This window comes from Apostichopus japonicus, chromosome 16 (assembly GCF_037975245.1).
Source record: "Apostichopus japonicus isolate 1M-3 chromosome 16, ASM3797524v1, whole genome shotgun sequence".
Classification (NCBI taxonomy): Eukaryota; Metazoa; Echinodermata; class Holothuroidea; order Aspidochirotida; family Stichopodidae; genus Apostichopus; species Apostichopus japonicus.
The window spans coordinates 32,332,130-32,357,123 of NC_092576.1; the positions used below are offsets into that span (position 1 = coordinate 32,332,130).

At 35.8% G+C, this 24,994-nt stretch overlaps 1 protein-coding gene across 19 annotated transcripts in view; it reads left to right on the top strand.

Moving 5' to 3' along the window:
* LOC139982121 (uncharacterized) overlaps nucleotides 1-24,994 on the top strand; it is a 325,984-nt gene that overhangs the window by 17,825 nt on the left and 283,165 nt on the right. For 16 of the 19 annotated variants that reach the window (XM_071994676.1, XM_071994679.1, XM_071994677.1 and 13 more), the window contains 9 exons: nucleotides 7,195-7,271; nucleotides 8,264-8,322; nucleotides 12,080-12,193; nucleotides 19,055-19,263; nucleotides 19,850-19,923; nucleotides 20,612-20,670; nucleotides 23,243-23,362; nucleotides 24,080-24,288; nucleotides 24,877-24,950. In XM_071994676.1, coding sequence (XP_071850777.1) covers nucleotides 7,195-7,271; nucleotides 8,264-8,322; nucleotides 12,080-12,193; nucleotides 19,055-19,263; nucleotides 19,850-19,923; nucleotides 20,612-20,670; nucleotides 23,243-23,362; nucleotides 24,080-24,288; nucleotides 24,877-24,950 — 995 coding nt within the window. The remainder of the gene's footprint in view (nucleotides 1-7,194; nucleotides 7,272-8,263; nucleotides 8,323-12,079; nucleotides 12,194-19,054; nucleotides 19,264-19,849; nucleotides 19,924-20,611; nucleotides 20,671-23,242; nucleotides 23,363-24,079; nucleotides 24,289-24,876; nucleotides 24,951-24,994) is intronic. The other 3 variants (XM_071994685.1, XM_071994684.1, XM_071994689.1) reach the window with 3 other exon arrangements.

Genomic DNA, 24,994 nt, shown 5'->3' on the forward strand with positions numbered 1-24,994 from the left:
ACAAGCTACTCATTTGAAGGTCTTATCTCACGAAAATGTTGAACGACATCCTAGTTGACTACACTACTATTATTCAAGGCCCAATAATGTTAGGTCAATAGCTTTGCTTCTAACTAATAGGCTAGGTAAAGTAACTACCGTCTACGATATATGAATCCCGCAAAGCGGAATTCATCGTATTGCGAATTGCTACCTTGCCTTTGCAAAGATTTCTGTTTTCTGATTTCTGTACCTTGCAAGGTACAAATATCCAGCAGCAGATAAAATTATTATAAATCCATTACGGTCCAGAGTAACAATATGCCAAAATCAAACTCCTGTTCGTATTGCTAAATAAACGTTGGTGTTACGAGAAAGGCTAATAAATGTCCCGTTGAAATTAATTGTATCCAATGAATTTATCTTGGCGACCTGCCAACTTTTACTTCCACAGCAAATATAACATGAGGACCGCGTAAATGGGTCAAAGTTTGCGAATAACAGGTGGCTGTAAGAAGACCCTTCGTTTCTCAAGCTTTGTCGCTGATCTAGATATTAATTGGGTCAGGCATAGGGTTGGGCGATATTTTCTTTTTACCGTCACGATAAATAGTTAAAAAATTATCGCAATATTTCGATAATTTTTCCTCTAACAGAATTAGCGTAAGTGTCGAGCTTTGAGTGGACGGAGAAAGAGAGATATATGGAGGGGACATTCAAAGAGAATATCTGAAAAACCTTACGATATTTTTCACAAATATTGATGCTTAGATAAGTACTTCCTCGCAATCAAAGAGCCGCCCGAACTTCGCTCCGCTTACGTAAAACTTATATATAACACGTGGAAAAACCGGAGTTTTTACACACATAATGTCCACTGACATTGGTCACAAAACATAAGTAGGTCATCGACATTCGAACTTGCCCAAGTTCCTTGCACCATGGGAACAAAACAACACATTGAACAAGATGGTTCATTTTCCCGCCATCTGGACGCCCGATTGTATTTCGTGTATTGATTTTCGTGTAATATGCAAATTATGAATGGTACTGTTCAGCGCGGTTAAAACTTAACCTATTGCGACACATACAAATTTTGGGAAGTTGTTGTAGCTGTTGTAGAAGTAACTTTTGTATCAAATGTAAAGTACTGTATCAGGCGCGTATCCAGGGGGGGCGTTGGGGCGCGAAAGAAAGAGAAGAAAAAAGGGGAAAAGGGGGGGGGAGAGGAGGAAGGAAAGAAAGGAAGGGGGAAAAAGAGAAAGAGAAAAAGGAGAATAAAATCCAATAAAGCCCAAGGGCACTGTACTGTGTCGATATCTAGCGATATCTAGGGATGAAAATCCCAAGATCTCCCCTAAACTGAAGGCAGATAGAGAATCGAAGCCTTCAGTGTGTAATGAACTTCAAACTGTGTGTCTTTCGAAATGAAAAGAATGTGGGGCAAAGTAGCATAACTCCTATGGACTGGGACCGTGCTGAGCCGATGGCCCTGGTGGAATTTTTTTTCTTTTCACTCTGTTGGAACCAATGGTATATAATTATATAAAAAAATTGACACAAGAAACGCTTAGTAATACTTTATTATTTCTTCAAAATGTTGCCAACTATCCAAGTAAACTTATTCTCCGGGGAACATAACCTCTACAACTGTAAAAAAAAAAAAAGTCGGGAAAAGAAACACTGAATAGAACCCCAATTAATGAAAAAACAGTTAAGTTCTATGCCGGCAAACACTCTACCTGCGTCCTCTTCGCTGCTACCTGTAGGTGAATATAGCGTCATATACTACTATTTAAGAAACGGCTGTTTCAAAAATCTCACTAATTCTTTCGGCGACTTTGATCCCTATTCATTGAGCACAATAGCATTTCATGCGTATAAACTCGTATAGGGATTATACGAGGTGTCAACGCGGCTTGTATCATTTAATTCTATTTGAAATGATCACAAAAAGAAGAATTCCTGTTGTAATGTACGCTGATCATAATTAGTTCTCTTGTTTGTGTATAATAACACGAACTTCTTAACCGCCGAGGTGTTAAAGCAGTATTTTGCATCCTTGACTATGATATTTCTCAACCTCACTGACTCCACTATGCCATAACAACATACATAACTAGCTTATCTATTTATATTTTACTTCAAATGGTGGCATAACACTCGAAAAAATTGCAACTTTCAACTTTGTTGTTCTCCAAGATATTTTCCGTTGGGAACCCAATTAACCTCGCCCATAATATGAATATTTAAACACTACGAACGTCATTGACAGATACGTAATATAACGACACGCTCGATTTGTGTAGTCTATATGGCAGTTGTACCAGGGTGTTGCATAAAAACTCCCTGGTTGTACCAACGCAAAGTCTTGATTCTATTTTTAGCAACGGCTCATAACTAAACCTGCATCTCTGATTGGTTGAATTCAAACTAGTGGGTTTGGGAACTGAATGCGATTTAATTTTGTATATATGTGGAATACCCGCCAATTAACGTTTTTGGCAGGGAAAAACTTGGCTAATATCTTAATTTGCTGTTTTGTGATTTGATGTATGTAAAAAACTTGATGGACATATCAAAAAAGTAGAAAACGGCGACCAAACGCAAAATGCTCATGAATAAACATACTATTCACTGATTGGTGGAATTCAAACTAGTGGATTCGGAGATATGAAAACTTTGTCGAGGACACTTTTACTCGTTATCGATATAAATCGTTAATTACTCGCTAATTAACGCTCTTGGCAGGGTGAAACTTGGATGGTATCTAGTTTGCGGTTTTATTATTGATACATCTAAAAAAATCGATGCACATGTTAAAAAGGTGGAAAAAAGCGACCCAACGCAAAATGCTGCTTTAAGGCTATTGGCATTTCACTGTGCTAAGATATACACGCATCTAACACGTTAGTCATATTATTGTCATTATTAAAACTTTTGATATGTCCTTCCTGTGCGTTGATTCCCCCCCACCCCCACGCTCCCCACAGTTTATTATTTACTCCTCGTTATTTAATCCTCTCTTTATCCTTCTACAGTTTATATTTTTTCCCTGACTTATTTTCTTCTCTCCCTCTTTGTTTACTAATCTGTTTACTTCTTTATTTGTGTTCACCTTGCCCTCTGTATACCTACACTAGTACAAGTAGTTTGCCTCTTGTATTTTCTGTTACTCGTCTTTGTGTCCGAAGTTCCTACAAGGGTCGAAACTAGACCCCCCCTCCCTTTTTTTTAACATAATGACCAGAAATAACAGGTTTTTTTTTACTTTGACGGGGCGTAAAAAAAACTTATTTTATAAATGGCGATTTTTTTCCAACTTCATTAGGAAGCTAGCACCGCCCCTGACATTATAACCCGAAATCAGTGCTCAGGGTAAGTTCTTATCCTGCCCCCAGCCCCGGGGGTAATCTTCGGTACTAAAAATGAAAAGTTAAAAGTTAAAGTTGAAGGTTTTACAGTCTTGTATGAGGCTAATGCCTCCTCACGCTACTTTACAACTTAACTCCTGGTCATTGGTAACTTGTCACACCCACACACCAAAGTGTGCACAATTCAAGCAATCTCCCCTGGGGCACCACAACCACGTGGCCCCCGGGGGACTTCACATAGGGTGCAGCCACAAACCGGGGCACGCAACTATATTTACTAGTTACCTCGCAGGTCCCCCATTTATACAGTACACCTGGGTGAAGAGAGGCAATGGAGATAAAGCGCCTTGCCCAAGGACACAACGCAATGATCTGGCCAGGGCTCGAACCTGTAATCCTTAGATGACAAGTCCACTGCCTTAACCATTTTCGTTTTTTATCCGCTATTTCGTCAAACTTATACATATTTTTCCTAACTCAGTCAGATCATATTGGACAAGCTCCGAAATTGTACTGATAGATAGAGCTTATTTTAAACACATTTTAGGATTCCTCACACTGCCGGTAAAAGTCTGTTTTCCTTCCGTTTTCGAGTTATGAGTGATTTAAAGTTTGAAAAGTAGAAAAGGTGTTGCCTCAGTAATGTTTTTTTTTTTCACTTAAGAATAACATGAGTGTGACTTTTTGTGTGCTAATTTTTAGCTCATACCAGCATGCTGGTGTGAGCTATTGTTACAGTGCAGCGTCTATCACTCTATCCGTCAACAATTGGTTAAACCACTGCCACTCGCACAGTGTTCGATGGAATTTCATGAAACTTGGACACAAGGACCATTGGGTATAGGGCCATCAGAGATAGTCCAAAATTTGGGGTCAAAGGTCACCTGTGGGCCGTAATGGCCATTTTGTGGAAATACGCAAAATGCTTCTTCTCCTACAGATTCCATGGTACAATGTTGAGGGTTTGTCACGATAGTACTATGGTAGTTTTACCTTCAGGGTGTTCATGAATTTGAGATCAAAGATCAACTAGGGGTCTTTTGTGGCCCGGCTGCGGCCCTATATTTTCAAATTGCTCCTGTTCGTACAGTGTATGGCCAATTATACTGAAACTTGGTCACAATGTTCCTCGGGATGAGAGTTACGAGGGGTGTTCGGAAAATTGAGGTCAAATGTCATTTAGGGGGTCATCGGGGTCATTCTTTTTAATATTTTCAAATATCTCAATCTCCTCAAGATTTTGATGGATCATATTCAAAGTTGAACTGATGATTGTTGGATTGTGTAATGAATAAGGTGATGCCTAAAAATTTTTGGTTAAAAGTTAATTAATTACAAATAATCCCCATTGTTTAAAAAAAATCTGAGCCTTCACTTTTTGCCAAAGCTCCTTTAATTTGTCTCCCAGTCTCTGCAGTGTTTGTTTACATTTGTGGTTAGGCTCTGCAGAGGCTGTTAGTGGAATTAAAGCAGGACTGGGAGTTGTTATTAACTGTTGAACTGTAAGCATGAGAGCCCTATAGCCAATCAGCACTTGCCGATTCTTAGAAGTCTTTGAGCCTGAGGTATGTAGGCAGCTTGTGAAGTTATGTCTTGTAGGGAGTGCTTGTGAAGTTATTTCTGCTAAGGTAGAGGGGAGAAAGTTTAATAGGGTAGGTCACAGTGGTATTGTCTGAGAGAGTGGGTAAAATAGGATTTAAAGGGGAAAATAGGAATTATAGCCAGTGGTGTGGCCAGGGTTCTGCTACAGAGGGGGGGGGGGGGATCCCTCATGGGCCCAAAATTGGTTTTGTGTGCCATGCATTTTTAAGCTCGAAAAGGTATGAGCTTCTGCACCATTGGTGCTCTAGTTATAAGCTATTTTGTCAAACTTATACATTTTTTCCCTAACTCAGTCAGATCATATTGGACAAGCTTCGAAATTGTACTGATAGATAGAGCTTATTTTAAACGCATTTTAGGATTCCTCCTTCTGCCGACAAAGTCTGTATCTCCTTCCGTTTTCGAGTTATGAGTGATTTAAAGTTTACAAAGTATAATAGGTGTTGCCTCAAAAAATGTTTTTCAATTTACGAATAGCATGAGTGTGATTTTATTTAGTAGATCATATTGGACAAGCTCCGAAATTGTACTGATAGATAGAGTGTACTGTACTTACAATGCATTTTTAAATTGGATTTTAAGTTAATCTAAAGTTGCGTAATGTGCTCTGATGTCAGTCTATTTTGTTCAAAATAAATTTTCAAAAATTAAATCTTCTCTCAACACTTTTCAGTGTCTGTAGTAAAATCAGTTCATATGAAAATAACGATCTACGCTTAGGTCTTTGTTTAAGCACGTAACCACCCCCCACCCCCCCACTTCCCCTCAAGCTTTGAAGTCAACCCTTGGATAACGCGCGTGGGAATTGCTGGGGGTGTGTTTGATGTTCCCACCATTTAACTATGTTACATTCAAATGGCGCCGCGGCGTCTGCATTGCATTGTCAGGTCGTAACAACAAAACTAAATGGAAGTTTAAATCTATTAATTCACTGTTAGCATTCTGGATAACATCCACTAAATTTGTGTTCGGTCTGCAGATTTTTTATTCTTCAACTTATGGTGCCTTTATATTGTAAGATATTGCCGGTAAAGAAACAAATCTTTCACCAATACTATATTATCGATAGTGGATTGCAAACGTTAAACACCGTTGCACTCGGAAAGGTACACAAGGTATTTTTTTTGTTACAGGGAAAGTAGTAAAACGTTAGGCTACTGTATATATATGTGAGGTGTTACATTGTTTTGCATCGAAGTTCGTGCATGTTGCAATAATACTGTAGACAACTTAGGCTAGGCCGCCTAGCAATGTACAGGAAGTTCAGAAGCGCATTGTCTTTAGTTCATCAACAGGCTGTAGGCCTGGTATCGTCTGGGCTAACTGACACTATCGACTATAATTTTAACAATAGCGATCGATTTAATCCTCTCATGAATGGTCGGTCCGCAACTTGGACTAGGCCGCTAGCAATGTCAGTTCAGTACAGTAGTTCTCTTGAGTTTATCAACAGACTGTAGGCCTGGTATCGTCGGGATTGTCCGACGCTACCGACGGAAAATTTAACAATAACGATCGATTAAACCTTTCATGAATGGTCGGTCTGCATCGTGAACTATCGTCAGGCTAAAACACCTGTACTTGTGCAGTATATCGTCAGGTAGAATTTTTAAAGTCGGATCGTCGGTATAGTCTGTATAGTCGGGTAGTGTCAACCTCGACGTAACACCACTGTACATCAGTTTCGCTGAAAACAATTCTAACATCTATTAAAGGTTTTCATTACTGATGTAATTAACAAACATAATACGAAATGTTAAGGCCTTGTTGGCCACGTGATCTTTGTTGGCAACTTTCCGCATTACAATCTCTTCATTTGAGGATATTCTCCATGAACAAATGATATCATTTTTTTTTCTCAATCACTCAGTCGACAAGAAAACATATTAATATTTTATGTGTGTGGTGTTGCTGGATAGACACAAATTACAGAAACTGGGCTCCGCAAACTAATAGTTTCAAAAGAATTTCGAATATCACAGAAACGAGACGGTGAACCGTGATTTTAAGGGCAGCCAGATAGTGCAGTTTAAATAATGCGATCATTTTCCATATTGACAGCTTTACAGTAAAACAACATTGGCTAAAAACTTGAATAATATTAGTTGTAAGCAAATACTTAATATTCTGGGTTCAATTACGTGAATATTTACAGACAATAAAATATAGGCAGGGGCTATTGTATTATCTTTTTCGTGGAAAACTATAGCAATCATGATCAATTTTTTCTCATTTTCAGGTTTGATCAACTTCAGCTGCCAACTTCCGTGTCACCTGAGGCATTTACAGACATTATGAAGACTCGGAATATTCAAGGTAAATGAAAGAGAATGGACAAGATTAATTGATGAAATGTTTGTTTGTTCATCTCTGTTTTTTTTACCACACTTGGTATCATTATTGGTAACATTCTTTGGTCAATTGATACATATTTGAAAACAATAAGGTCAAAGAAATTTTACAAGTAATGATAAGTACATACAAAGACAATGATGCATCTTAATTAACTGAATAGTATAAGGTAATTACAAAATGAGTGTTTTAACTGCTCGTAAGAAATAACAGTTTTCCTCTTTGCTTGAGTTCTTTCTCAAGTTTAATAGCAAATTTAAACTTATATAAAAAAAAAACTACATCTCATATCCGTGTTTGAATTTTTTGTACTTGAGATGACAAATAAGGATATAATAATGGGTGATTCACAGAAAAATGATACTCTAAGCAAATGTCATTCTTTGAGAATATCAACTGACTGCCAGAAATAGCTTGCTCTACATCTAAAATGAAGTTTGATATAGAGGGCAATCCCAAACAGATGTAACAGGGTCTCATCAAAGCGACCACAAAAGTGACATCGCGGGTTATCCATTTGCCCTATTTTATGGCTGTAGTGGTTTGTTCCATTAATGCGATGGAGTAAGCGAAACTGGAAACATTGCATCTTGGAATCTCTGACAGAATGAAACGGGCTTGAAAAGTATTCTCCTATTGGGTGGCTGTGATATTTAAATAAAGATTACATTTGCCTACATCCACAGGAAGAGTACTAACACGAGTAATAAGGTTATTATAAATGGGTCTAGAGACAGAGGAAATATACATTGTTTGTTCATCTCATTAAGTAATGTTTTGAAACTGAAATACTATCAAATATGAAATATGTAAGTAAAGATTATCTAAGATGAATTCCGGATAAAATAAAATCAGATGTTAAACTGACTTTCAACAGCTTAGAGCAGCTGTATGTATTTAGCTATTTATTGTGATACCAAAACAGTGTATTTCATTCTCTTTATCTTTTCATGTAGTTCGTTGGCGTCCGTTTGACATCGACTTTCATTTGGATCTTCAGAATGGTCACTGGGAGGTAAGGGTTTGAGAGGGTTATTTCGTCATATAGTATCCATAACCAATGTTATATATTTGAGTATGTATATATGTTTGATAAGTTGCCTTGTAAAGAAGGCAATTGGCAATAATAACATTAAAAAACAATAAACTGCACTTCAAATAACAAGTGAAAGTTGGAAATACATCAAACTGGAGAAGTGGAGCAAATGCAATGAGCTAAAAACTGATGAGATGAAAAGTCATTGTGCTAATAACCTGTGCTGAGTACTTTTTGCTTTCTCTGACAATGGCAAGTTTAGAATTAGAAGAAACATATTGTATATACGAATTTCTTGATTTTTGTGTATACTAAGATAACTCAACCAACATACTGTTTAAATAAAAACTCTTTAATTTCAAAAGGAAAGGTACTAACAACAAGTTTCACACATTGAATTTTCTGAATAAAATGAAACTGTTAGCAAACTGCTTATCCACTAGAGAACCTGTGAAGGAGAATGTGTAAACGTAAGTTGGCCTGACGTTTCGATCCTAGCAGGATTTTCTTCAAAGGCTAAATGACAAGTAACAGTAACAGAAGGGACAAAAACACGCACAGAATACAGATAGGTTTATGAGCATGGTGAACACAAAGAGATAGATGTAAGGGGATTAGTAGACAAGGGATTGTGTTATGTAAATTTTGGTCAGTCTGTAAATATACTTATTAAATGTAATTTTACAGACTTACAAAAAGTACATAAAATATGTCTGAAACTTGTTGCCAGTAACGTGGACTGTAAAATGACAGATTATTATCTACGGCTATGTTAGGACCTACGTCAGCACCCATTGTTAACATCGAGGATCTTCATTCAGTAACTGATCATTACTTTAAGTTCGCAAGATGAATCATGCATCGCTAAAAACACTCTATATAAAATGAAGTAATGCATGGAGTTACATTATATCTACGTTAGCCTTAAAGTTGGTTAGTTTCTATGGTTCGGTGGTCATCACTCCTTCTATAGACTGTTGGTAGTTGACTAAAAATCAAGTTGATTATCAAGTTGTTGAGCAATGCAATGTATTTTGAATGGAATGTATTACATTTTTAGAATGGTATCCTCTGTTTTGTTCTTAGTCGATATCTGCATCCCACCTCACATAAGAGCACTATTTTTGGTAGCTAGAAATATTCAGCAACATATCAAATGTTACTCAGGCGACAGCAGCCACCAAATATGCAAATTGAAAAGGTTACATATACGTTGTAAATTTAAACTGGCATAAAATGTAAGCAAAGAAAGGCTACATATATAAATCAGACCCTAGTAACCTAGTGATAGAATATGGTAAAACCGCTATGCAAAATATGCTACACATCATAAAGGAGCCTGTGGTTGACAATGATTAGAACATATAGAACATTTTAAATTCTTCTATATCATTAATTTGAAACTAAGGACACAACAACTACATGAATTATAATCAATAACACCACAGAACTCTAAAATATCATACTCAACAAATAAACGTGGCCATGTTTTTTGAACTCACGTCTACGAATTCAGCGAGGATGCTCTCATTATATCGGTATTGCTATTTTTTGTTGGCAACGTCAGTCCTCAACGTAACGGTGGATGGTCGCATCATTTATGGTTTGTATTAATCACAAACAGTGTTTATTATACGAATTTTTAGGAACCATTTTTACGAGACAATGTTGGATGAATTAAAAAACGAAACAGATGATGGAATAAAAATAGAACCAAGGTGCAGCCCTATATTTTCAATTATTTGTCAAACTTGCAAGTACAACATCTCGCAGAATCTGGTATGCATGTTATTTAACCATTGTCAACTACCTGTTTTGTAGTAGTTTGGGCAAATTTGTCGTATCATGGGTTGAAATTACTTATTTCTATTATCCTAATAACAAGTGATTTTTAGAGAAAACAACATAACCAAAAACGAAATTAGTAAAAATGTACTCTATCAATTAGCTAAGATAAACTTACGTTACAAGGAAATGAATATTAGTGAATCCGATCTATAATCATAAATACATGTCGTTAAATTAACTATAAAGTAATGTAAAGTTTGAAGATTTTTTTTTTGTGTATTTACGATGTGTATTTTACTAATTTATGCGAATGAAAGTTATTCTCACAAACCAAAAATATTAGTTAGTTGCGATTAACATCGAGACTACCAAGACATTGTAAGAATCACGTAGTACCATTTGTTGAAAAATATATAGAGGTGAGGGAAACAGGAAGAAAGTCAAAATGTGTAATTTTTGGTAATTAAATATGAATATTAATTAAATTTCAGCATTTAGATCTATCTTTCAACGCCTCGCCAAATAGTATTTTGGACTGAAAATTATGTTACTTGTTGTACACTAAATACCAAATAAAATGTTTATTGAAATGAGCATGTGTTACTAAATCAGTGGATAACTACAACAAACGGTGAATGCTCGGTATATCAGTAAAGACAGAGAAGGACTTGAATACTACGATCACTGACATTTACAGCAACGCTTCAATACACATACGTAATTAAGTTATGTCTATTATCTGTTCCGATCAACACTACATAGAAGGTATATACTGTACATAGAGGGGTTGTACACAGAGGCTTGTAAGGATAAATGATTTCCCATGATGTTAAGTGGCTGTAGGTAATGTGACACTACATGAGGGTCATTGGTATCTAGAGGCCGTTTGTATTGTGGCACTACATGAGGGTCATTGATGTCAAGCGGCCGTGGGTATTGCGGCACTACATGAGGGTCATTGGTGTTAAGTGGCCGTGGGTATTGTGACACTACATGAGGGTCATTGCTGTAAAGCGGCCGTGGGTATTGTGACACTACATGAGGTCATCCTAATGTGATTCCATAAGGTGGGTTCATGAGATTATGTGGGTCTGCAGGAATTGGAGGGGAGGGGAAAGTGACGGAGATGTTTTTGCTATGGGTGTCGTTTCTGTGAGGATCTCATTGGGTTCTGTCCGTCAGCAATGTTCCAGATAGGCCGGTCAAGGTCACTGAGTGATTTAACCAGTTTTAATCAGCTCCTTTGTATCAAATTGATGTGGTTGGTGAGTCGTGGAATGCTGCTCTCCTGTAAGGGTTCTGGTGACCACAGTTAACGGTTAAACTTAAATGGTGCATTATTAGGATGATATAGAATGTATGTTATGTCTTTAAATAAGTATAACGTGAAGGTTTTGATTATGAATACGTTTCAATTTAAAATCAAAATCCCAATTTGACTATTTCACCTTAATGGACGCCCCACCACAGGCCCCACCAAATTAGACACCCTCCCTTTTGCTCATGCCACTGACAATTGTTATACTGACAAAGTAATTGCTAATTAATCTTTGTGGAATTACTCAACGCTCTTGAATACCGTATTCGTTATTATTACCGGTTTTACCATGCTACCATTGTCTTGCTGTTCTCTGTCGGTTAAGTTGATTAAATTCAGGTGAAAAAAAAATTAATCCGGTTGTGCATCAGTCAGTGACAGTAACATTATGTTATACAATCTTCTGCAGCAATGAAATTGGTGTAGTTTTATCTTTTTTTTATTTTTGATTAAAAATAATGCAGAGCAGTCTTTACACCTAACGGGTAGACAATGACTGTACTCCTGTCAAGTTAATAACAAAGTCATCGATGTAGATTCTGCATTTGTATACCAAATTAAGTTGCAAATATTTGTTATTTTTACATCATGCGACTTTTTCATCTCGTTTTATTTGTTCTACGCTATTAGTTTGATGACAATCGGATGTTGGAAAATATTCGTTCCAGTACTGTATCTATTGATGGCAGAGTGTTACAACAGATATCAACTGTACAGCTTCTTCATGTGGCACACAGACATAATGTAAGTGTATTGAAGAGTTAAAGATGATACCACAGGCGAACAATAAGCACACAATGAATAAGTAAGGGCTTTTATTAATTGGAAATGTTTTCCAGCTGGTTCTGTCATCTTCGTAACGTTTGGAATACATGAATGACTTACAACTGTCTAAGATAATAATTTTTAATTTCAGAAGCGGAAATGATATCGTTAGGGAAGCCTCGCAAATATAACTGCCGGTTCTGGGCCGGCGAAATCTCGCACCCCTTGCTCATTATGCATGTGCATATTGGTCCCATGGTTGAATGCACACAGGCTGGTTGCCAGCCGGAGTAATGAGCACAGTGTCCTGACAACACAAAGCTGGTTATTCTTCACAAACAATGAGCAAACTTGGCCAAGTGACCGGATTAACTTTTGCGGTTTTGACAGTCAATAGAGCGGTAGTTTATGTTGCAAAGTGACTTATACACTAAAATCCGCCACTACCAAATGTCCGAGATTCAGTACTTTATATAATTCTTGCAAATCTTCCACGTTATCAAACCTCACAAATAAAATTTCTTGGGTCTCTTATGAACAATTGTGAAACTCCGCTAATAGAAAGTTCGATAAAAGCAGCCTTTACCTGGGCCTATACATTATGAGCCTTGTTCAACGAGTGGTACGTAACTATGAATACAAAACTGAATCAGCCATGGCATTAAATATATGCCCCCAAGAACTTCAGAAAACCCATATTGACACACCAGAATTTAATCAAAACAATAGTTAAGCTATGCCACATATGTATGTTAAAGAGAGAACATCGACCGTAACGTTGATCTCTGAAGCTAACTGCGACACAAATTCAACGAATAAACAGATGGTTTAGGCTTGATTTTCCCATTGACTTAGTGTGTTAGGCTGCCATGTGGTTAGAGATATAAGTAACTATTCGGTGACTGAAAATTTTAATGCAAGCTAATTTGCGATACAGTTTCAGTTTATTTCTCCACATTGTATTGCATTGTTTCAAGCAGAGAACGTTGAAGCTGTTGTATAACTCAACCCCCGTTATGATAATGACATGTGTAGGCTACTCGACAAAATTTTTGAGAAACGTAATGGTAATACACCCACCCCACTAGGGTTAGGCGATATTTGCTATTTAACGTCACGATAAATAGTTCAAAAATTATCGTGATATTTCGATAATTATACGATAATTTTTCCTTGTTGTCAACTGCCGATTTCCCACCAACCCCTGTTGCGTGCGAGCATAATGGCGTGGGGTCCAGGGTCCCGCCTTAGGGCCCCGGTGGGGTCAAGGGGTGGAACCCCCTTGTGTGGGGTCCAGGGGCAAAGGCCCCGGAAAATTTTAGTATTTTTGCGTGTCTGGCGATAAAAAATTCGCAGTAGAGGATTCAAAATACTGACAACTTTTTTAATTTAAATTGTCACGAAACTGATGAAAATTTGAAAATGACAAGTGAGAGTTGCTATATTATGTGATAAAATGAAAAGAGATTTAATCTGTCTTACAATCTTTAAAAAGTTTAACTAACAAAACTGTCAATATTATGAAACAAACTACGTTCGGCAAAGCCCCGTTTCGAGACTGCCTAACAATGAACAGCGTGTACTATACGTACATGAGTTTACAACTGCAGTGTTTACCCCTACTTAAATATCATGGTAGGCATACCGTACATGGGCTGCGTTTTTTCCCAGGTACCTTGCCAAACAACCCCCCTGTCTAACACCTGTTTGTTAACATTTTTGGCACGTTTCCAAAAAACTTTTCATGGAGTAAACTATTTTGGCTCCACTAGAATTAATTAGGTAAGTCAGTAAAGGATCGGTAAAGTTATACGAAATATTATCTTAGACGTTCAAGAAAAGTATATCCCTGTAACATTAAGGTAAGTAAAACACACCTCAAGCCAACCGACTCCTCCGCATGAACAAAACAATCTATTCCCCATGATGCAGGAGTCTATACCATACAGACATAGCACGATGTCAAGGCCCCAATAGCTACAGTATGGCTATGGCAGATTTCACAGTTACAGGGTCCAAAAGGTCCCTCCAGATCCCAAATTTTCAAATGCTTTGTTTCAAAACAAATGACCTACCATTTGTAACTTTGACATCCCAATTATCATTTGTGAAAACGCAGAGATAAAATAACCTACGGTTGTTACGAAATAAAAGTGAAACATAACACGAGTGGAAACTTTGCTATGGAAGATGATGAATGCATGTTAATCATACTTTCTTCTTTTTCATGTTTGAGGAGGAACTTTTTATAATTGTTTTGTTTTTAGAGGAGACTATTAGTACTATGGATCTGATATCAACCATCAGATTCATCTGTACAGCTGAAGTTTACCATTTACTGGAGCGTGAAGACTTTTAAGGACTTGGACGGACAAAACTCATAAAATTTAAATGGAAAAATTCTTTTGAATAAGATATAAAAAAGGCAGGTACTTGAGTGTTTCATAGTTTATTAATAACAACTGGAGTATCAAACATTTGAATGCAAATCAAACATTCAATGTTAATTCAACAAAAAAATTAGGTGAAACATCACTATTGCAAACATAACACTTGGACGGACAAAAGTAACATATGCATTGCAAACATAACCTTGGACGGACAGATTCACTATCAGTAAGACAATAGTTTAATCATTTGATATCATTAAATGATTACTTGAATGCTTTTATGGCATAGTAAGGATTCATCCAAATTCCATGTCATGCTATTAGAAACTGTGTTTTGCAGTTGTTACCCCTGGACACAAAAAAATGTCAAATGCACATTGCAAACATAACCATTGACAATGAAGGACAAACTTACAATAAATAAGAAAATTATTTATTCAGCTAATATATCACAGGTAGTCACAGGTATACATGTACATTCAAGGTAAGGTAAGTTAAACTGCTTCAGGAAAGGTTTATGCAGCCACATAATAGCCATGGCCCACTCTCTCCCAGACCCCGAACTTGTCTAAAGAATAGTGTTTACATGGGTCCAAAACTAGGGAACCGGGTACCCGAGAGTTGTTACCGGTCGGGTATCCAGGTACCCGGAAAAATTGTTTACCCACGTGTATCGCGATTTTCAAGAAAATACTATTTTTTAGTTGTTCCGTCTATAATCCATTAGTAACACCTCGTAAAATACCTAGTCAGTCAGTATTCCATGTACGAAATAAACGAATGTATAAAAAATAATTGTGAGATTTCTTTCAACATCATCCACATGGTAGCCTAACACCACACTAAGTCAATTGGGAAAATTCTAGCCTATACTGCAATTGTGACGCAGTTATAAGATATCCGTGGAATACTTTCATTATTGCTGTTATCTTCGACCAAGGGGTTGCCTAACACCACACTAAGTCAATGGGGTAATCTAGCATAACCATGTTTATTAGCTGAAATTGTGACGCAGTTATAAGGTATCCATGGAATACTTTCGTTATTGCTGTTAGCTTCGACCACATTGTAGCCTAACACCACACTAAGTCAATGGGAATTTTGCCTAACCATCGGTTTGCAAAAAAAAATAATAATAAAAAAAAATAAATAAAAAAATAAAATAAAATAAAATAAAATAAAATAAATAATAACACTGCGTAGGATTCGGGTAATAAATTAGGAACCGGGTAGTTTCGCGGATACCCCGTGCAAACACTACTAAAGAATAGTGATATGAAGAGGTTTAGTGGGTGGCTAAGCCTAAAATACTTTTGCATCAAAATTTGCGATCAATGACTAGAGGTGTAGCGACAAGTACTACAAAATTTCGCGCAACCGGTATACCCACACATTAAAGTTATTGTTTTCCGTCCCGCGTTATGTTCGCATTTTAGGAGCGTTACGTTCGCCTTGTCAAATAATTGTTTTGACCTATCCTTACAGAGTGCTATATGTACACATGGAAGTAACGTTACTTTGTAGCAGACGGTCAAAATAAATCAAATTATTCATACCACCAGTCCAACAAAACTTTTAAGTTTAAAGGTTTAATACTTTTCCTAAGTTAAATTCTGCGAACGTAACGGTAAATCGAACGTAACGCAGTTGGACGGAAGTTGTCAAAATGTGATTTTTTCGTTACGTTTTGTACTTACGAAAATGTTTAGCCTAACACAATTGAAGACTGACTTCATACAGACTAAATAATCGTGCGATAACAGAACATTGATGACGATAAGTTCGTTCACCTTCAATGAAGTTTCTTTGGTGATCGAGCGAACGTGACATGGAAGTTTGGACAGACATAACGTTCGACATCAAAGATTGCTTATAACTCACACATTTTTACAATTACTGCCATGTTTTGGACAAGATGATGACGGGCGATTACCAATGTTGTAATTACATTGACTGACGGGAGAATTTGTTTCTTTGTTTTGAAGGAAATGATAGATATACATTTAATCACAAATTGGACAGAATTTTAGAAGTTCAAGGTAAAGAATTTCAATGTGTGATTAGAGAAAATTGAATGGGGAGTTTAACCAAAACTAACTATTTTTTGTTTTGTTCCACTATCCTGTTTTAAAAAATGGTGGACAATATTTGAAGGGGTGGGTCATTTAACAAGGGAGGCCTCAAGAAATTGAGGTGTATAAACATGTGGGACCCTATTCCGTCCACAATATGTAGTTCCACTTAATAAAAATTCTTCGGACACAGATAAAAAAGACACCACATAAAAATCATTATTTTTTTTATTTCTACAATCATATAACTGCATAATTCTGGTATCACAATTTTTTTTAAATTGAATATGTTGCATTACCTCAACTCATATTTGAAAAGTATAATTGGACCCCTTTACTGTGAAATCTGCCCTATCTTTATGAAAGTAAACCTTTTAATCCCATGTTTTAGGCCACTTGGCATGATTAACTGAATGCTAAATATTGTTTCCATGTCCTTGTAGAAAACGCCAACTTCGCAAAATACAATTAGTTGTGTTGTTGCTACGTGAGATCCATAACCGGCGAAGTGGTTAGGCTATTTACCATACACTTAACTATGGTAGGATATTAATTTTTCCTTTTTTTTGGTGGAAATTCTAGAAAATACTTTCCTTTCCCCCCGCCAGATGTGATCGTATGGTTTATTCATAAATGGGTGTACTAGAGCCTTGTCTACATGACATTAGTTGCATTTAGCGCGATATGCCAGTTTCGTGTGAATTTTTCGAAAGTATTTTGCTCGATCCTTCGTAAAATTTGAAAGGTGTACCAACTTACTGTTCGTACACAATTGCTAATTTCTCTACTGATTTTCAGAGTTGTAATGGACGTTTTTTTTTTTACGAAGTTCAAAAGTCAGTAAATGAAGTTTATAAACTTTATTTCTTACAACTTTCTTAACCATGGAATGCTAGAATAACATTTACACTTAAAACGGAAAAAGGATAATCACATTTTTTCCACATTTATTTCAAATTTCTTTCACAAGAAATTATCGTCATTTGTTCAATCCTCATGATGTCTACGATCTAGCTGGCTAAAAAAAAGTACAACTTCGCTGGAGTGCGAAAAATTCCCTACAGTCAACCGATTTTTTTCCACCTAGCTAGGTAGTTTAGGTCCTGTTCTGTACAACTTAGTAGGATTATTCTAAAGTCTTCCCGTATGTTAGGCTCTTGTTCACGCTTACGGCACGTGTACAAGAAGTGAGATTGTGATTTCAGTTTTTTAGATTTTTAAATCTTAAATTCAGGAAACTTGTCCTTGCAAAAAGGCAACGAAAGTTTTTGTTCCTACTTGGCCGACTGGGAAAATAAGAAAGATAGCATTTTAGATTCCTGCAGTGTAAATTCACATTTCCTTACTTATTTTTCACAGAAGTTTTGCTTCTGCAGTAGGATAAAATAAGGCGTATAAACACACTATCTTTTTGAAACGTTTGAATACTTAGCTATGATGTTATGTTCAACTCACTATTGTGTTCAAATCGGCTTAGTAAAAACTTGACCGCGGCTGTGAATGTAACTGTATAGCGTGGAGGGTGGTTTGGAGAGTGTGTGCACTCAAGTGTGACTCATTATCTGCTTGTGGCTGTGCTCATTATAGCCGCGGAAAAATCCACCGGCCCGGACATGGCGGTTAGATTTGCGAGGCTTCCCTTAGTCATTCTGGACTAAACTGTTTATTCAAAACTTATTCCAGATTCTTAAATCAGCGACAATACTGCTATTAATCTACAGTAGATGCACCGTGAGCATCGTGATTTTTAATAATGAAAGTCTAAAAAAGTGTCATTTAACGTCAATATAAAAACACCTTATATCAAGAAAGAAAAATTATATGGAGATTTAATTGTGAAAGAATCGATTTAAACTGTGAACAGTTTTTACATATATTGTCAAAACTATGGCGTTTGCAGTGAAATTTATGCAGAATTGAAAACTATGAAAGGACAATATAAGAAAAGCACCGATGTCATCTACAGTTTTAGTGAAAGGGTAGTCTTTTTAAAAATAGTTGAAGTTTAAAGATGAGAAGTTGAAAGTATAGGGTCGTAGTTACGAGGAACAAGTACAATCGTCGATATAAAACGATTTTACTGTCAATTTAATCCAACAATTATTATAATAATGATTATGATGATGATGATGACGATGACGGTGACGGTGAAGATGACGATGATGATATAATTTCAATCCCTTTACTTCCAATAGCTTTAATAGTAAAGATATGATCATTCTCCTGTTTTTGTGTGGCTTTTATCGTTCTTATAATTATGTCGTCATGCTTATGCTATAAATATATCTTGCTAAGGTAGTTAGATCCCATGTTGGGTATGCAAAAGAAACGTCTTTGCTGGCAAGGAAGATAAACACAATTTTTTTTCTTCTTAACAGATACCGATATCCACTTTACTGTTCAGCAAATCGTTTATGACGACTGCTCATGAAACCATTATATTAAATAATGGGATACGTATAACCAATCTGCCGCCATTACAGAAGATACAGGATGTGGATAACAACGGTTGCAATGGAAACACAGAACAGGATATTGCTAACATATTGCTATGTGTAATTAAAGGTCAACATTTTAATGAAATATGGTAAGAAAACTACTCAATAATTGATGAAATAAGCTACATCACTCTTTGAAAAATTGATACTTTTTCGTGGTGCCTCGTATATAACTGTCAATGCAAAATCAACTTCTAAAATATTTAACTTGCGGGACTGAGTTTTAAAGTTCTATATAAAAGTATTATAAATCATTCATAAGTTAATTTACTTTTAAGCATCGGTATTGGTCATACGTGATATGAATGACGATCAACACTCTTTGTTGCCCAAGAAGTTAAGCTGTGTTTGTAGGGTTAATTGTTTACGTTCAGTCTTCAATACCTTTACTATTTCATTTTGCTTCGGTTAACTTTGACTCCAAGTAACCGCAACATTTAAAGCACTTTAAGGTTTGTATGTAAAAAGCAAAAGCCAAAAGAGTTTCACCTTACATCATAGTCAAGAACTAGGTCCTGAATATTCCGGTAAATATACATCTTTCATCATCACCAGAATAGAGATTATATTACTTAGAGAAACAAAACCATTAATTTAGTTTTAAAAAGTTAACTGTTATGATTTATTACATCAGTGTGATACACATGGCTTTTTTTCATCCTTTTCATTTTAAAGTTTCGAGGGTTGGTTTATGCCGGTTTCTCTCTCATCTGCTTTCACAAACTGGATTTCATCTCTGGGACTTAATGGTAAAATAGGTTTATCGTAAAGAAAGTACTTACTGCATAAGTCTAAATATATAACACGGTTTTCATCACCTTTTCTTGTACCAAAAAGAGAATTCATCTTTGTCTTTAGATGTGCTGAAACCCCTATCAAACTTATGTTGGTCGATTTCAATATAAGCTTATGTCACATAAACGGCAAAGTGTGTGAGAAGTGTGAATGTCGATATGTAGAATGATTTAAAGTACCAACAATTATCTCAATATAAAAGTTCAATTATAAGTTGTAAGAACCCTGGAACTGTAGATTTAAACTGTCAGCTTAGGTTTAAACACTGATTGAAATGTAAGCAGCTTTCTTCCATCTAAGTACCATTGTGGGGTGTTCCTTTAACATATTTTTCATCAAAGCTGGTAACAGAACATTTTTATAAAAACAAATTGATATGTATAGCAGAACAAAATAGTTTCCATCTCAAATTTTTTATTTCTTTTCTAAGGACTGTTAGAGAGTTGCAAATCTTTGGTTAAAAGCATTTTTTTCCACACAAAAAAACAGAAACTAGTTCAGCATATAAAACTTACGTTTTCTTTGCAAGGGCATGGAACATGTTGCTGTTTATGTGCTCTTTGGGAGTACAACTACTCCGATAATCAGTTTAAGCATTGAAATGTTGTATAATTTGCTTCATTCTATATGTTTATCTTTCAGTTTTGTGGCGTCCATTTGACTATACCTTTCGTCTGGATCTGCAAACTGGTCACTGGGAGGTATATTCTGTCTTTTTCAGTGTTTTTCACTTGATCTAAAATAACATTATCTAAAACGTAGTGTTTAATCAACAACACCCCCCCAAAAAAAAAAAATCTCTTGAAACATGGAACTATATTTTATATTAAGTTTAATGTATAATGTAACATTGCATAATATTGCATAATATTCACATGAAATATTATAAGGTTAAGCACTGGGTAAAACATTACTCCAGTCAATGTACGTTTTAACCTAACTGGACGAAGAAGATGGGGAACCCCCGCCCTACAACCGCCACACCAAATTGGACACCCTCTGTTTGCGCAAGCGACTGATAATTTTTTCCCCAACATGGATGGAATCTTCCAGCGCTTTTCCATACCATAGACTCTTCTAAATACATGTTTTACCCTGTTACCATTGTCTTGTCTTTCTGTACAAATTAATTAAGGTGATTAATTTCAGGTGAATGAAATATTTATCCGGTTGTGTATCTCTCATTGACAGAAAGGAATTGTTATCAAACACTTCCACTGCAATGAAATTGGTGTAATGTTATATTGTTCTTATATTAAAAAAAAACAAAAGTAGAGCAGTCTTGTCACCCAAATGGAAGAATGTTATCTTGTAAATTGAATAGCTAAGTCATTGCTGTGGGTTCCTCTAATGCAGTTTTATGCTATATTGTGTTTCAAAAGATGTTATTTTTATCTCAATACATTACATGTATAGAGATATTGTAACAGTAAGTGGGACTCTCTCCTCTCTTAAAAATTTTCAGCGTCTTCATATAAAGTTCTTTTTCTCTGGAATTTTCAGAGCAAGCATATATCATATAGGCCAACAAAAGTTACTATTTTTTATTCGAGAATTTTATCTCATTCTATGACTTTTTCACCGATTTATGTACAAATCGGGCCAATTTGGTCTGAAATACAGTTTAAACAACCCATTTTTGCACACGCTCCAAAACTTATGTTTTATGAAAGAGAATAGAATAGAATTGCCTGTCAACAGTGGTATCGTCTAAGATAGGGTCCTATGTATTATATATTTTATTAACATTTTAAACTTTCATTTGTTGTTTACAGGTAGGTATTAATAAGAATTTTACCGGCTGTATATGACATTTTATGGCTTTTATTTGCTTTATTTGATGTTTAAATGATTTTTCTTTCTTAAAACAACACTGAGCTGCCGCCCCTACTTTTAGTAAAAAGGTCCGTTTTTGATGATTAAGCCCCGCCCCCAAGTCTGTTTTGTAGCAGATTGGCTATGACTCATGTCAGCTACATGTTAGATATACGAAAATGGCTACCCTCGTGACCAATTTTCTGTATTGTAGTTAGGTACGCCAGGTGTAATGTATTGCATGCTAATTACATATACAAATTCTGTACTGCTAAATTCTACGTAGTGCATTTAATTTATATTAGGCCTTCGTTTTTGTAACATCCATTTGAGGATAGTACTGGTGTTCAGGTAGCTTTTCAGAGCAAGGGCCATGATAAGTTTGTTTGATTGCCCTTCATGTATTTTGTATAATTACGTATACACATTCTTGTATTTCTGAAGGCTACTTACTGTAGGCCTAGTGCATTTAAAAAAAATATATATATAGGCCTAGGCTAGGCCCCCTAGGTCTATTAGGCATTCAGTGATAGCCACATTAGCATTGCACTGGTGTTCAGACAGCTTCTCCTAGGAAGGACCAGGGTAAGTTTGTTGATGGGTACGTATAAAAGAGGAGCCGGCCATAGCATCACAACTTTTATAAGACTTTAAAAATTGTATAAGGTTATGTTTTATTTATAAGGATATAAGATGTATAAGGTTATAAGAAGTATGTTTAGCTTTCTTTTGAACCTGTAATGTTTGACATCAAATGTACAAAGAATTAAAATAAAATAACAAAATGGAGAGGAACTGAGGTGGCTATTAGGGGAGGAGGAGGCCACCCATCACTTGCATATAAAAACTTGTAATCTTCTTTTACATTATTTTTCCAAGTCATAAATCCATGAAATCTTCATGTCAGAAAAATTGAGATGGAAAAACGTGGGTTGTTTTGATATCTAGAAGTGGACACAGTTTTGATGGTAGTCACCACTGCAGTCTACAGTAACATACAGTAGGTCAATAGGCCTAGCTCTCAAGGCAGGCATCAAGAATATGGTCGAGTTGTTCGCCTCTTCTAATTTGGCCGTTGTCATTGACGTCAAACTATATGACCAAAAAGTCCAACAGAGACTGACCCAAGATGAAGGATACCACATAAAAAACAAGTTCTTAAATATTCTATGACATTACTAAACCTTGCAACGTCGTTCTTTCGACTAACAGGCAATGAGCGCTAAAGGCAAGACTAGCAGGATAAAGTGTAACCTGCAGAGACTATTCGTGGCAAAGTAGCAAAAATGCAAATTATATATTTGTTGTACCATGATTGATATTGATAATTGTAGAGACAGAGCAAAGATTTGAAATTAGGAATCAAAATTAAAACTTCCAGAATTGAGATACTGCGTCATTGATGCTCTTGTTACTTCTAGCGACCTTAAACTCTTGTTCATTTTGTTCTACGCTAAGGTTGTTGACAATCAGGTGATGGAACATATTCATGACAGTACTGTATCTATCGATGGCAAACACAGTGTGTTACAACAGAGGTCAACTGTACAGCTCCTTCATGTGGCACACAGACATAATGTAAGTGTAATCAAGATTTAAATATGCTACTACAGAGAAAAATAATATTCACAGCATGGATGAATTATAGAAGCAGAAATGATATCGTTAGTCATTTTGGACCAAACCGTTTATTCAAACCTTATTCGAGACTCTTAAATCAGAGACAATACTGGTTTTAATCTACAGTAGATGTACAGTGGTTTTCATGATGAAAAGTCCTTATAGTTGTCATTAAACGTCAGTGTAAAACTAATATCAAGTAAGGAAAATTATATGGATATTTAATTGGGAAATAATATATTTAAACTATGGACAGTTTTCACATATATTGTCATAACTACGACGTTTGCAGCGAAATTTATGCAGAATACTACGAAAGGACAATATAAGAAAAGCACCAAGTTATCCAAAGTTTCGGTAAAAGGGTAGACTTTTTCAAAAATAGTTGAAGTTTGAAGATGAGAAGTCGTCTTCATCGTCATCGTCATCGTCATCATCATCATCATCATTTCAATCCCTTTACTTCCAATAGCTTTAATTGTGAAGATATTATCTTTTTTTTTTTTTTTTTTTTTGGCTTTTACTGTTCTTATGTTTATGTCGTCATGTTAAGACTTATGCTATAAATATATCTTGCTAAGGTAGTTAGATCCCATGTTGGGTATGCAAAAGAAACGTCTTTGCTGGTTTGCTTTAAACAAGGAAGATAAAAACGTTTTGTTTCCTTCTTAACAGATACCGATATCCACTTTACTGTTCAGCAAATCGTTTATGACGACTGCTCATGAAACCATTATATTAAATAATGGGATTGAACTAACCAATCTGCCGCTATTACATAAGATACATGATGTGGATAACAACGGTTGCAATGCAATCACAGAACAGGATATTGCTAACATATTGCTATGTGTAATTAAAGGTCAACATTTTAATGAAATATGGTAAGAAAACTACTCAATAATTGATGAAATAAGCTACATCACTCTTTGAAAAATTGATACTTTTTCGTGGTGCCTCGTATATAACTGTCAATGCGAAATCAACTTCTAAAATATTTAACTTGCGGGACTGAGTTTTAAAGTTCTATATAAAAGTATTATAAATCATTCATAAGTTAATTTACTTTTAAGCATCGGTATTGGTCATACGTGATATAAATGACGATCAACACTATTCGTTGCCAGAGAAGTTAAGCTGTGTTTGTAGGGTTAATTGTTTACGTTCAGTCTTTCAATACCTTTACTATTTCATTTTGCTTCGGATAACTTTGACTCCAAGTATCAGCAACATTTAAAGCACTTTAAGGTTTGTATGTAAAAAAGCAAAAGGCAAAATAGTTTCACCTTACATCATAGTCAACAACTAGGTCATGAATATTCCGGTAAATATACATCTTTCATCTTTCACCAGAATAGAGATTATATTACTTAGAGAAACAAAACCATTAATTTAGTTTTAAAAAGTTAACTGTTATGATTTATTACATCAGTGTGATACACATGGACGTTATTCTTCCGTTCATTTTAAAGCTTCGAGGGTTGGCTTATGCCGGTTTCTCTCTCATCTGCTTTCACGAACTGGATGTTATCTCTGGCACTTAATGGTAAAATATGGTTATCCTAAAGAAAGTACTTACTGAATATGTCT